We start from the raw sequence: 14,315 nt of genomic DNA, 5'->3' as shown, positions 1-14,315 counted from the left end.
ACAATACTCTATTACACTACAACATTCCTACACTAAAGAAAGTTATATATATATATACCTAAGAAATACTTGTATATGCATTTTACAAAGAATGCTTGTAGAACGTCGTTGATTTTACAGATGACTATATTGAACAAATCAATGATAAAATGACATACATGTAGCTTATATAACTAAGTTATGTATAAAATGTATTGTATGTTATCAGTATCAAAATGTATCAAAATGGATGCTTTCGCTTGACCAGGAGGCGCCGTCGTCGCCGTAGTCTGAGTAGGCATTGCCGCTGTACTGCCAGCCAGGTTCTCCGGGGCTAGCCTGGTGTCCCTGTCCCCTGTTCTCATCCGCTGTGATTCCGGAGTCTGTTCTCGGCCCTTCGCTCGGGCTCTCTACCGGACTGTCAAACGCGTTCAGCGTGTTCCTGAGAGGGGCATACCCCATCCTGGTTTTGTTCAAGGTGTCTTGAATCCTCTGTCTGTTCGCCAGTAGGTCAGTTTCCTTCTCAACTCCTGTAGCGCTCGCCGATTTCCCCTCCCAGCCACTCGGCGTCATGGAAGAACACTCCCACAGGTTTGCCGCCGTTTCTGACTTTCTTCTCCTCGTGTGGGGACCTTTGTCTGACTTTGATGAAGTTAAACCTACACGCTGGGCTTCCGCTCTTTTCGGAATTCGTGGTTTGAGCTTTGGGAGGTCGTCGAGCCGGGGTTCTTCTGACTTCCCCCTTGTGTCGTCAGGCTTGTTAAAAATGTCCACGGGAGACTCCCCTGGACTTCCTCCGTCAGGATATTTGGTATCTCTGTCAGCTAACTCGTGAGTGGACGCCGGGAGTTCAATGTCATAGTCATCTGGGATGTTAGGCACGGCTTGAAGGTGTTTCATCATCTTAGCCACTGTCCTCGTGGTTTCCATGACGGCAGACCTGGAGATGCCTTCCTGCCGTGCCTTTTTGGTCAGACTGGCCTGTAGATCGATCAACTGTTTCAAGATGGTGGCTTTGTCTTCCCGGTGGAGGTCTATCTCGTTCAGCATCTTCGCCATCTCTATCTTCAGATCGAACACCTCTCTCATCATGAGCTTTGTATCGTGCTGCCTGTTGGCTTTCAGGAGAACGATGCTCTTGCGGAGGGAATCTCTTTCTTTCCTCACCACGGGAAGTTCCCGGTGTAGTTCGTTCAGGCGGTGACGAAACATGACCACCTGCATGGAGAGGGCGTCCTTCTCGGACCGATGCGAAGCCGTTTCCTTGCGAGCGAGCTCCAAATTCGACTTCGCTGTCTCTGCTTCTTTCCTGATCTCGTCTAGATTTTCTGCGTACTTCATCTCTATCTCGGCGAGGTCGTTCCTTTTACGGAGTGTCTGCAGCTCAGAGTCTAAGACCGTGACTCGTTTCCTGAGGATGTGGATTTGTAAGGCCTTTTCCTGTTTGCTCTCTGTTGCGGCTGACTCGTCGTTATCACTCTGGGCCTCGAGTTGCTGCTTTGCCTGGTTTTCTGCGCAAATCTCCACTTTCATCTCGTCACACTCAGTTCGCAGCCGTTCGAGTTCTTTCTCCATCGCTCGTGTTTTTTCTTTGAGCTGTTCGGAGAGTTCCTTCTTATCTAGGAACCTCCGCTCCAGTATGTCCTTGTATGCTCTCAAGTCATCGTTCTCACTCTTCAGGTTTTCTAGATCCCTTTCCAAGTCCTTTAACTGGTTTGCGTACATCTCCTTCTGAAGATGGTTGTCCATTTTGCTCCCGTCTCCCAAGGCCCTCCTAAGAACATTCAGTTCCTTTGTCAGCTCAGCGTTTTCCATTTTGAGAACGTTTTCCCTGTACTCCAGTAGATCACACGTCTGTATGGCCTGGCTGTACTTACTCATGAGTCCCCAGGTGGCGACGGCCTTCTCCTTCTTGTGACGATTCTGTTTCTCCAGACTTTCCTCCATGCCCTGGAGCTGTTCTCTCAGCAGCTCCACTTCGTGAACTTTACGGCTTTTCTCGAAGATGATTTTCTCCACGTCGTCACACAGCAGCTGCTTATCGTACGTCAGTTCCTCCAGCTGTGCCTTCAGCATGTCGATCTCCCATCTCCTAGCCGGGGAGAGCTGGGATTCGGAAATAGTTGAAAAAGTGGTCGATCTTGGGACCATATCCTCCTCTGTCTGCGCACTTTTTTCATCCATTTCTGCGCTCTGTATTCCTTGTATCTTGTCTGCGATTTCCGTATGAAGAGCTACCATCTTTTTCTCCTTCTCTTGTATCTTTTGTTCCTTTTCCTCCAGAGATTCTTCCATCTTCCTCACTTCCTTCTCCAAGAGACGTTTCTCCTGTTCCAGCTCGTTGCGCTGTTTTCTCTCCTCCACCACGGCGTCCTTCAGGTGGCTCAACAGCCCATGTGCCTGTTAAGAAGTGAGAACCGAATCTTGAGTTGATTAATCTTCGACCCATTTCTGTCTCGAATCAAGATGACAGATCATTAGAAGTGCCGCAAATTAGGTCACTAAATGTGGGACTATGAAGACGTTACAAATCACCTTGAAAGTTGAACGGAAGGCCGACACAGTCAAGAACATGCCTGATACTCTACGTGCGGGTATAGCATTAGGAGTATATGTGCCCATTTTCACAGACATCTGAAGAAGTACAAACCTTTTCCTTCTGTGTCTGGAGCTTTTTCTGGAGCTCCGACTCGTTCGCGTCCTTTTCCTCTTGAAGAGCTTTCTTCTCCCCTTCATACTTCTGTACTAACTTCTCCTGCTTGTCCTTTAACTGTAACAAGACGTCGTTATAAATGATCTATAAAACATTATACCAACGATCCACATAACAAGTTGTCTTATTTTAGACTAACAATGAAAATCCCAGGCTGTGGTGTTTCCGTTAGGTGAATGGAAGGCATTCAGCACCAAGGACAGATACAGCTGCTATGTAAAATAACTGAAATAACTGAAGGGAATGCACCATGGACATCACATTGATATCACATTATTTGTCTAATATACACGGTTTTCGTAAACGTCTGGAACTTGAATAGATGAGTATATATGATTTAAAAGCAATATCTCTCATTAGCTTTTTAACATTAACTTTGCTAGGACTGGGGATGTATCTACGTTCTACGAAAAAATCACAGTGTTGCAAGTAAGGGCAATTTTTCTTGTCAAAATGCCTTGCGTTGCATTTTGTATAAAACATTAGGAATTGTAGGTATCTAGGCCTCCACACATTATAACCTAGCTGTGTCCTAACCGTTTCCAGCTCGCCGCTGAGCTCCACGTTCCTCTCCCGTTCTTCCTCCAGCTCCCTGACAATTCCCGCCAGCTGGGTTTTGGAGATCTCGTACTTCTCCCTCCAGGCGCGGACCACGTTCGTCAGGTGCTGTACTCTCTGTTTCATCTCATCAGGCTCACCGTGCAGCAGGTTAGCGGAACTGCCGGCTCCTGGGGGAGGGGAGGGGGTTTCTTTTATTATGTTTAACGGAGGGAAACATATTGTTTTTGCTCTGTTTCCTCCTCCTCTTCTTCTGTTCTACAAACCAATAGGGTCAATGACCTCAACTAGACGTCTGTTACCATGGTAACTAGTGTTGGGTCACAACATATTGCAATTTTATAGCAGGAGGAATTTATACTCCTGTCTGACCATATATATGAATGTGTTTGAGTAAGAAGTCACAGATCAGACCATATGCTAATGTTACCTTTTTAGTTAACGTTAGGATCTCCATTAGTGTTACATAGATGTCACAATTCACCCTAATTTCTGGAGTCTGTAAGGGTGATGATGTAATGCCCCGTGTGGCTAATACAGGATGGGGGTTCGCCAGGCCTCCATCCGAGCGATTTGTAGTGAATCACCAACTTCTAGAATCCAGATTTTGGACCATCGCACAACTAGGCATACCCCTACTCTTTTTTTCTAAAGGTGTGGTGGGTAACGTTTTTAACCGTGCGAGGGGTATGGCTCTCCCCAAACACGGGACTCTCATTTAGGGTGCAGGGTGATGGTGTTGAGAAAGTGTTAGTCCTATATGGCTGGAACAGGCCACAGTAATGATTGGTATTAATATAGTTATATTATACTGCGTTTTTGATGGATGTTGTAGGCTGGTGTGCCATTTTAAGTTTAATGGAAAGCATTCAGCACCAAGGACAGATATAACCATTCATTCCACGGGCGTTACATATGGAACTGCCTGTATGGTTCGTTTTCCATTTTAACGATATAAGACAAGGATATTAATGGAAGAGGGTAGCGTTATGTTGATGTACTGGTAAAAGTATCTATTTTGACAGATATTACCACTTTGTCTAGACTATGCGAGCTATCTGAATTCTTATCAAGGTGTCAATAGCGGAATTAATAGATTTAAGTAGGCAATGCGGCATCATATAATGAAGGTTATCGTATCAGATTATCTTCTTTCTGGAAACTAACTGTTGTTTATGAAACATGAAATATGGTTTTGCATGTAGGATTTCAGATCTAATAGAATATTCTCACGAAAGACAGCTCATGTAATCTCATAGAATTAGGGGCGTTATCAAATAAGCCTTTACTCAGAGTTTTAAGCCATGTATAGCACGGCACGTGGATATACAGTCATTAATTACCTATATAGAGGTTAAAAAAATGTCCCGTTAACGTTTATGCAAAAGTCTAACACATTCCAGTCTCTACAACATAATGTGTTTCACATTGGCTTTGTTTTGAATTGGGCCAATAGTAGCAAGAACAATTTAAAAAATCTTTGTAGGTTGTAGTAATAGCAAGAACAGATTCTATCTTTTTTTCCAACATATATATATAGTCACAATGCCGCCACCAACACAGTGTAGGTTACAGCAGTAGCAATAACAGTTTCTATCTAACGCTACATAGGTTGTAATCAAAATGATAAAAATACACCGTAAGATTGTTTCTTCTATGTTACGTACATGCCTAAGGATACTACGTGATAGAAATGCTGATCACGGCATATCAATTAACATTAGCACCGTGACAAAGGCAAAGTGCCACATATCATGTAACGTTAGAGCTAACAAGATAGAATTTGCTGTTATATTTTCTATAATGCAATCGTTAAAACATTGATCATATTGTAAAGATAAGAAAGACTACTTACCACTTGCCCTGCTCACCCTGCTTGGCCTTCTTACCGCAGACATGATTTTTGTAGAATCCTTCAATTCAGAACGATGTCTTCTGGCCTTTCTACTTCTCAATAGTATCTATGTGGGATATATAACCGGATACAGTTGGTTTTCATTCATTAGTTTTGACCATTACATAACACAATTTTCTTTACAGTTATATATGCTGTATAAACATAGATGTTATCTGTGACTAATCAAGTAAGATTTACGTTTGTTTCTACCCAAACGAGAATGACAAATTCCTGGCCTAGTCACAGGGTAATGACTCACATTACACACCCTCTCCGTATCCTAGCAACGCAGACGATGAAGGGTGTTCTTCCTCGATGACCGATTTCAGGTTTTTCCCGCGGGGTTCACTGAAGCAGCGCCATTTTGCGTCCGGAATGTAGACATTTTCCCCGGTGGACGTAGATATGGACGACACGAATTTTTAGGAAAACCTAGCGAGAATTCTTCGGACAGGCAGACGCACTCTGACACCTGTACTGTCGCCATGAGCCCTCATTAAATATGCAGCAGTCACTTAATAGTAAGGATGAGGGACAAAGTAGGCAGAATTCAGGCTGGAATTGCGTGCATGACTGGGTACATTCATCGCTATGTGATGCTCGGGATAAAGCATTACAGTTTGTAAGGGTGGACACAAATTGAACTATTCATCTTTCTTTGTCAGGCACTGTGTTTTTCTTCTATTTGTTGTGGCACGCAAGTGGACAAATTGTTATGAACTGTGTATCAAGAAGCAGTGTTGTCAGGTCTTTCGGGAAAGGACAATCCTATTCTAGACGTTCTGTGGTACGTCTTTCTAATGGCGTACATTGACCCCATCGCACATTGCGTCGGTCCAGTGTGCTCACGATACATTCCATTAAGTAATTTCTCCAAGCATGGTCCGTTTTAACGATGGTCAAACCAACTTGCAAATGATATAGCATGCGATTTTTTGGTGTGTGTGTGTGTGTGTGTGTGTATCGTACATCTAAACATATGAGCAGACATGTACGTGTGAATGTTTAGAATAATATTATAACCACCAATGATATTTGTTATGATATGTATGCACGCGGTGTAATCATCATGGCAAGAGTAATCGTAAACGTTATACGATATTCACGCTCGGTGCGGGCTTGACAGCAAAAGGTTATATCTCCATGGCAACGACTTTTGTTTGTGTCATGACGTTGAAACAGTCTTCAGAGAAAACAAGGAGGAGTGCCTTTTAAAAGCGTAGCTAGTGTCAGCCAAGACCCTCATGCGTTTTATAACTAAGCATAAAACAAGTAATAGTAAGAAAAAGATACAGTAAAATGCCACCACTCGACCCCATATAGCATGGATTATACAGAGTTTAACACAATATGAAAGGCTATCAAATATTAATGGCTGTACAGACCCCGACGATTATTACAAATGATCACCCTGTTAACCTTCTATTGTGGGGAAGGCAAAAGTCACGCAACGGCAACAGGTTCTCAGAAGATAGCAGGAATTTTACTGTATATTGTACACACATGCTGCTGTAAAAAGGAAAGGTCTCTTTCAACACGAAAGGCAGGGCTTAAACATCATAACTTGTATTTCTTGTATTTCTACCTGGTGATAGTTGATGCTTGACCCTTGTACTCTGATATCTTGATCTATGAAAGCTAAGTCTATGGGTTCCTCCCACCGTAGTTCTTCATTCTTTCAAATACACAGAATTCCGTTTACAGTCTTCAAATCGTTTATTGCATTTGCATTACAGAAATGAAAGAAATAAAACACACATAGGCCTATGTGAAGAGCCTATGCTGTAGGGCTGATACAAATTAGGATTTGAACATCGTATATTGAACAGCATAGGCCATAGTAGAAGAGAATACAATTGTGTCAAACAAATGAACAATCCACATTTGATGCTACTGCTAAAGCACTGATGACATCGACAATAATTAGCACTACACACATATTTGCATTTGTGTATGGTTATATATAGAACCTTAAGAAAGTCCATGTACGTTTATATCATAAATTAAGGTATTGTATAAAGATTTATCCAAATGCAGTTTGATAACTTCAAAAGCGACAATAATCAATACTAAACACTACTTTTGCCATAGGCTTGATTTGGATGACGCAATGCAATGTAACATTATACTTTTTGGTTTCTATTTACAAACAAACAGTGTCAAAAATGTTACTAATGAAATTACTAGGCTAACCCATGGGATATTAGAAAAAGCTTCACAAAATAAGATCAATAGCGCCAAACAGGCTTTTGGGGCTTTTTCCGAAGCGGTGGAAGTTGCTTCTTCCTCCCCTCATTCGCTCCATGGTGCCACAGTTCGCTGGTGCTGCCCCTGCCGGAATCCTCTTCCGTTTGTGTCTGGGCTTCCTTGACCGCTTCGATGACGTCATCGATGCTGTCTCGCAACTGTCTCCTGTCGTTGTCTTCTTCTTCTCCCTCTGAGTCCGAAGACTCGTCGTCAAAGTCTTCTCCTGTTCCAATTTTTCTAAGAAATGCCAGCTCCCTTTCTAACTCCTCATTCTCCTTCTCCAGCACGTGATCCTTGTACTTCAGCACATCTAGTTCATGTTCGGCCTTACGGTACTCATTCAGCAGAGTCCACGCCATCACGGATTTCTTCTTTCCCTTCATTTCTTTCTCTTCTGGATTGTCCTTGATCGCGTTGAGGAGCGAGTCTAGAAACTCGACTTCGTGTTCCTTCCACGACTTGTCTGACGCCATGCAGGCGGCCTGCTCGTACAGTAAGGCCCGCTGTAGCTTTTTGTCTTCAATATCCGACTTCAGCGCTTCTATTTGAGCATGTTCCTGGGACGTCGGGTCCACGGATTCGAGTGACTGATCAAAGTCAGTCTGCGAATCTCCGTCTTTGCTCTCTTCTGCGTCTTTGCTTGCCTGGATTTTCTGTAGATCTTCCTCCTTTTCCTTTATCAACTTGTCTTTGTCATCCAGAACTGTGCGTAATTCTGCCACTTGAGATTCCAGTTTAGCTTGCTTCTTCTTGAGCTGTTCTTTGCGTCTGCTTCTACTCTCCACCGCTGTCCGCAGGTTGTTTATAATGAACATGACGCTCATTTGACCTGACAGCATGGTCCCAAGGTGATTGTCTGCTGAACCGAATTTAAGACTTTCCTGGACCCCATCTTTCAGGTGTTTCTCTATCAAAGCGGCACGCCGTTCCTGAAGGTCTGCGATGCCCTTGGACAGTATCTCTCGCCGTTCGCTGTTCTCATCTGTCTGTTCTGTCTCGTCGTCTTCAGCTGTTGTCTTCTCTGTACTTTCCTCTGTATCTTTTGTACTATCGTCTTCAACTCCTGTCTTCTTTGCATTTTCGTCTGCATTTTCGTCTGTCTGTTCTGCATCTTGCTCAGCACTTGTCTTCTCTGTTCCCCCTTCCGGCCTATCTGACATATCTTCCTCTACACGTGACTTATCTGACTCCGTGCTTTCCTCAGTTTTTCCTATCTTGTCATCCTCTTCACCTGCCTTCTCCTTACTTTCCTGTGTTTTGCCTTTGTCTGTAATCTCTGAAGTGTCTCCTGTCTCGTTTGTCTTATCTTTATCTTCACGTATCTTCTCCTGGTCTGTACTTCCCTCTGTCTTTTCTGTATCTTCTTCTTCACTTCCTGTCTTGTCGTGTTCTGCACTTGTCTCCTTTGTATGTTCCACTGTCTTCTCTGTGCTATCGTCTGTATTTCGGCTGTCTTTTCTGTCTGATCATCCTTTGCCTGTTTCATTTTATCTTCCTCTTCACTCTTCCCCTCTGTATCTTCTTTTCCTTTGACGTTGTCTTCGATGCTGTCAACTTTGCTGTCTTGGTGTTCATTGCTCTGAGCATTAGCTGTTCCACCGTGTTCCTCTTCCGTTCCCCTATCTTCTGACTCCATCGTATCTTTTTATTCAGTTTCGTCCCTCTGTATACAGTATTTCGGTCTTTCCTATTTAATGTCCGCACAGACAAGACGATGCTATCTTGGGTTCTTTTACTACAAAGTCATGAATATCATTGATAGTCTGTCAATAAAATAATTGCACTGTAATGATCTCTTGAAGTACGACTGGACCAACCTGCAAACAAACACAAACATAGCCATTACTTGGAGTTTTAAACAAGCTTGAAGGATTAAAAACATGTGAGGAAATGATGTTAGTATTTTCGACGTGCCATTAAAACTAGACAACGTCAAATTCATCATCGTTTCGTAAAATTTTACAGTGTTGCTGGGATTCTCTGTTCTGTTGTTAGTCTTTCTTTACTATAAACGAATCATAACGTCGGCCAAACACCTTTGTTGAAAAGATGAAAAGTGCATACCTTTTATCCTTCACCTCTCAGTAGCGGACGTTTGTCCATCATCTTACAGCCCTGTGAGACGGAATAAGTCCATACACACACCGGTTGATTAGCAATGTTCTAAATGTGTCCTTTTCTCACAAGGCCTGCAGTAACGGGTGATCCTCGTTTTTCTCTGGTGTGTTCATGAAACGCAGTGGCGATCTACTTCCACACAGTCAAAGTTTTAGCTGCTGTGTTTATCTGACACAAACATGACATCAGGTCTCCCGTTGCTATACAACCGGCACACTAAATCATCGAGAACAAAGCTTGGCTACATTAAGTTGATTGCTTTTCTCCGCGACACCCAAGGTCTATTGAAACATGTGATTAGCCTGTGGTTATGACGCATGTTTATTGTGCCTGTATTGTCTAACGCCTTAGATACTGAGTGCACGCATGTTATTAGCTGTGTCAGTAGTCATCAGAGCTTCGTCTTGCTTGTTGTTGCATCTTTTGTCAGACGATATTCTTGGTGACTAGCCCAGGGAACGAACAAATGTAAGTATTGTAAGTGCTCGATTCATTTCCAAACCCAGCGTACCGAGTCTAGTGTGTGGGACTTGAAGACATGTAATTGCTAAGTATATCTCTGGTTTCTAGGCGTAGTTGACTTTGAAATACTCATTTTGTATAGTGACAATGGTCTATTCATTGTTTTCCAAAAATACTATATAGTACATGTCTTACATGTGCCGTGCCTGCTATGTGTTATAAAATCATCACCACTACACGACTACCAAGGCCAGATAATGAAGTATTTACTTCACGATACCTTATACCTATATAGCAATTGCATTTTCAATATTTATTGATCTACACATTTGTCTGCCCAACAACAGAACGCAGATAAGGGGAACAAGGTCTTACAAGATAAGAAAGAGAGCAGGAAAGAAGATGGAAGAGGATAGCAAAGACAAAGATGGCCAAGTCCAAGAAGTTCATACTGAGTCAAATGAAGACGGAAAAACGAAAGTCTCTGAAGAAAACAGACACCGATAATACAGATAGGAAAAATCGATAGAAAGCGGGACAGACGAGAACGAGCAAAAGCAGATAATCAAGACGATTCTCAAGACAAAGACACCAACAAAGAGGAGAAGAATGTAGATGGAGACAAAGATGGCAAAGACGATGTTCATGAAGATGTTGCAGACCAAGATGATCCAAAAGACACACCAGCAGAATCTCAGGATCAGCCAATGGGGGACGAGATAAATGATAACGTCACTGAAGACAAAAACGAAGACAGTTTAAAGAAGGATGCGGATGGAAACGAAAATACCGAAGACGGTATAGATGAAGAAAACCAGGGTCAGGAAACTCACACAGAACTAGATGACAACGCACAGGAATCTCAACAAATAGAAAACGAGCAAACAGATGATGTCTCTCAAAACAAAGACATGGAGGCAGAGGAAAAACAACCTGGAAACGAAGATAGCAAAGACGAAAACGTTCCAGACCAGGGAGCCGAAACAGAACTATCAGACACACCACAAGAATTTCAGACAAAAGAAGACGAGCAGACAGTAGAGGATGAGAAAGATGGTAGTGTCTTACAAGATAAAGAAAGAGAGGAGGAAACTGAAAAGGAAGGCATTGTGATAGAAGGGGATAGCAAAGACAAAGATGACCAAGTCCAAGAAGTTGATACTGAGCCAAATGAAGACGGAAAAACGGATGACAAAGAGGAAGAAAGTCAGAAGGATACAGATGGAGACGTGGGTAGTACAGACGATGCCCAAGACGACGTTCAAGATCAAGGACCTCCTACAGAGCAAAATGACGACACGACGCAAAACTCTCAACCTACAGCGGAAGAGAAGAATGATGGCGTCTCTGAAGACAAAGGAAAAGAAGAGGGAATTGTGAACAAGGATGCAACTGAAATTGAGGACAGTAAACAGCCTGAGGGTATCAATGATGATGTTCAAGACCAAGAAGCACTTACAGAGCCAACCGACATAACACAAGAAACTAAGCAAGTAGAGGAAGAGAAAGATGATAGTGACTTACAAGGTAAAGACACTGAAACAGAGGAGGAAAGTGAGAAGAAAGACATGGAGACGGAAGAGGATAGCAAAGACAAAGAAGTCCAAGAACTTCATACTGAGCCAAATGAAGTCGACAAAACGGATGTAGTCTCCCCAGACAAAGAGGAAGAAAGTGAGAAAGATACAGATGGATTAGAAGACATTAAAGATGTCAACGGTGAAGGTATTCAAGACCAAGAAAGTCTACCAGAGCCAAGTGCCACAGCACAGCAGTCAACAGACATGGAAAGCGTGGACAGCAAAGACCGTGTAGAAGAAAAAGACCTTGGAGATCACATGGAGCAAAATGACTCAACACAAGAACAGCATTCGACGGAAGATGAGCAGTCTGTATCCCATGTGGAAGATGAGCAGTCTGTATCTCATGTGGAAGATGAGCAGTCTGTATCTCAAGTGGAAGACAAAGAGGAGAAAAAGCAAACAGGACGATACATACGGAGATGAGGGTAGTAAAGACGGACAAGAAGAAGAAAAGTCCGAACATCAAGGAACAGCAGAGACAAACGAAGAAGACGGTGGTACCAACGTTGGCAAAGTCGATGTTGAAGAAGAATCAAAGGACGCAGGCCTAGCGGAGAATAACAACACCGCAGGCTCAGACATAAAAGTAGACGTGTCCGAGCAGGAAGGTACAAATGTTGTGGAGAACGATGTAGTTGGTGAGAACCGGGAAGAAGATACAGAAGAGACACAGACAAATAAAGATGAAGATACTAGTAGTCAGGAAGAGAACAGTGTAATTGACAGGGAAACTGACGAAGAGAAGAAGGTATCACATGACGAAGCTGATGATGGGCTAACCCAGGATGGCGAAGTGAACGTAGAACCTGATGTACCCAACAATGACAGTACAAAAGATGAAGACGGGGAGGGGCGCGGCGAGGATACGTCAGATAAGAATCAACTTGCTGTGGAAGAAAATAACTCCACCAAGGGTGGCACAAGTGACCTGAACAAAGTACAAACCGACGACAACGAAGAGAGAGCCGTAGAAAGCACGGAAGAGAGAGAAGATCACGAAGTCATTGAGGAAGACCAGGAGTCATCAGATGAAGAACAACAGACTGAGGTGTTTGACGAAGAGATGCGGAACATAATTGATAAAACCAAACAGGCCAGCCCACATGAATCTGAAAAGAACCCTGTGGTCAAAGTACAAAATCCTCGGGAAATGGAGGATGAAATAGAGTATGAAAAACTGGCACAGGAGGAAAAATATGTAGCTATGCTGGAGAAGGAGAGGGATAGTCTGATAGCCATCATCGAGCGATACGAGGGCGAAAAGAAGGCCAAAGCGTTCAAGAGAGGTTTTGCGAAGTCAAAATATGGGATGGCCATCACTGCACACAAAGTGCACGCCAGGAACACATCAGTTGAAATGAAGAAAAAATATCTCCATGACGCAGCAGCTACAAATGAAGCGGAGCTAGAATTGGCCTTAGTTGAAATGGCGAAAACAGAGTTGGAGGAAGACATTTTGAAGAAGGACAAGAAGATATCGGAGCTGATAGATATGATAGGCACAGACGCTGGCACGCAGAATGAGTCAGACAGCTGGGCGGTGGAACTGTTGGAGATCGAGTTAGTCGCCGCAAATCGTGAGAAGCAGCTCATCGCCGAACAGATTGCAGAAGCAGATGAGCAGAGCAAGCGGAAGGATGAGGAACTAGCGACACTGCGAGGTCGCCTGCAGGAGCTGGCAACCGTGCTTCATGACAAGGAGAGAGAGAACAGGGAGGCGACGCTGAAGCTGTGGGGTGCCCTGTGTGAGTACAGGGCAGCCATGTCTGCTGTGGAAATCACGAAAAGCAAAAGCGGTCCCTTTTGAAGAGTGAGCACGAGACAGACTGACACGCCAAAGTGAGGTCAAAACCAGATGCAAACAACTGTATCACTCATCACTCATAGATATCTATACCAGTAAAACTTAATTGTAGGGAAATCTTGCGATTGGAGTAATGTGAAACACTTGTGGATCGAGAAACAGCATGCTTAAAAATCTTTATAATTTTTGTCATAACATTTGAAGCATTTTTGTCCCTTTGAGAGCTTGAGACAATGTATTTATCTCACATTATGGAAGGCTTTTTTGGGGTGTTTATTACATACATAGGGACATGGAGTTATTAAAGCGATCCTTACATAATAGATGTTGTTTCCGTAGTTCTTTACTTCTAGATCTGTTATATAGTTTGAAGTAGATTTGACGGTGAAATATATACCAATCATACTTATTTGATATGTATATGTAGTTAGTGTCATAAGGTCTGTGACGTCTCAGAAAGCACTTAAGTATGACATGGGCTCTATCAGGTGTGCATTTAGATTTAGGTATATTGACAAGGTGTTTATATATGCAAGAATACACCCCTTCAAGTACTTGTATATGTGCCGATGGTCCGAGCCAAGACTTTACAGTGTCTTAGTATGAAGACAAAAATCTTTACACATAACAAAAATAGTGATGTATTTTCAATTTATAGTTCGCCTGTACATTTCGACAATAATTAGAAATGGCCGCCCGGAGAGATTTAGCATGTCAGGAGAGGCCTGTGCTGTGGCTAAATGGCCTCGTATTTGAGTCCAACCGGTCCATGGCGACACTCTGTCCCATAGTGTCAATCAATCAATCAACCGCAAGCATCAGGGCAGATGCATGGCGGCTGCAGACATGTCCCTCCAGGATGTTCTGCACCGTTAGTTGAGACTCTTGAGCCAGCCGAGTTCGCCTACCCTTGGTGCTGGGCTGTTTTCCCAGGTCCTACACAGGTCCGAAATA

General features: G+C 43.2%; 2 protein-coding genes across 2 annotated transcripts; one reads left to right on the top strand and one right to left on the bottom strand.

The window, feature by feature from the left end:
* Window positions 1-210: 210 nt before the first annotated feature.
* LOC109479642 (myosin-10-like) lies at window positions 211-8,554 on the bottom strand. The gene is made up of 4 exons (XM_019781627.1): window positions 7,483-8,554; window positions 3,230-3,420; window positions 2,630-2,749; window positions 211-2,379 (listed from the first exon to the last, which is right to left on the bottom strand). The coding sequence occupies exons 1-4, from the start codon at window positions 8,552-8,554 to the stop codon at window positions 211-213; spliced, it is 3,552 nt and encodes a 1,183-aa protein (XP_019637186.1).
* A 2,127-nt stretch (window positions 8,555-10,681) lies between these two features.
* LOC109479641 (myb-like protein X) lies at window positions 10,682-13,364 on the top strand. The gene is made up of 2 exons (XM_019781626.1): window positions 10,682-11,866; window positions 11,910-13,364. Exons 1-2 carry the CDS (start codon window positions 10,682-10,684, stop codon window positions 13,362-13,364), a joined length of 2,640 nt encoding a protein of 879 aa, XP_019637185.1.
* The last annotated feature ends 951 nt before the right edge of the window (window positions 13,365-14,315 follow it).

Source organism: Branchiostoma belcheri, unplaced genomic scaffold, assembly GCF_001625305.1.
Source record: "Branchiostoma belcheri isolate BF01 breed outbred unplaced genomic scaffold, Haploidv18h27 scaffold5, whole genome shotgun sequence".
NCBI classification, from domain to species: domain Eukaryota; kingdom Metazoa; phylum Chordata; class Leptocardii; order Amphioxiformes; family Branchiostomatidae; genus Branchiostoma; species Branchiostoma belcheri.
The sequence above is the reverse complement of the archived record's forward strand: the minus strand, read 5'-3'. Positions and strand labels throughout refer to the sequence as shown.

Bases quoted from the DNA above. Each gene is read 5' to 3' on its own strand.
- LOC109479642 (XM_019781627.1), bottom strand. From the start codon at position 8,554: ATGTCAGATAGGCCGGAAGGGGGAACAGAGAAGACAAGTGCTGAGCAA. The intron at 3,421-7,482 runs GCAGGGGCAGCA...CCCCTCCCCCAG, and splicing joins ACAAACGGAAGAGGATTCCG to GAGCCGGCAGTTCCGCTAAC. The intron at 2,380-2,629 runs GTTTGTACTTCT...ACTTCTTAACAG, and splicing joins TCCAGACACAGAAGGAAAAG to GCACATGGGCTGTTGAGCCA.
- LOC109479641 (XM_019781626.1), top strand. From the start codon at position 10,682: ATGGGGGACGAGATAAATGATAACGTCACTGAAGACAAAAACGAAGAC. The intron at 11,867-11,909 runs GTATCCCATGTG...CTCATGTGGAAG, and splicing joins CGACGGAAGATGAGCAGTCT to ATGAGCAGTCTGTATCTCAA.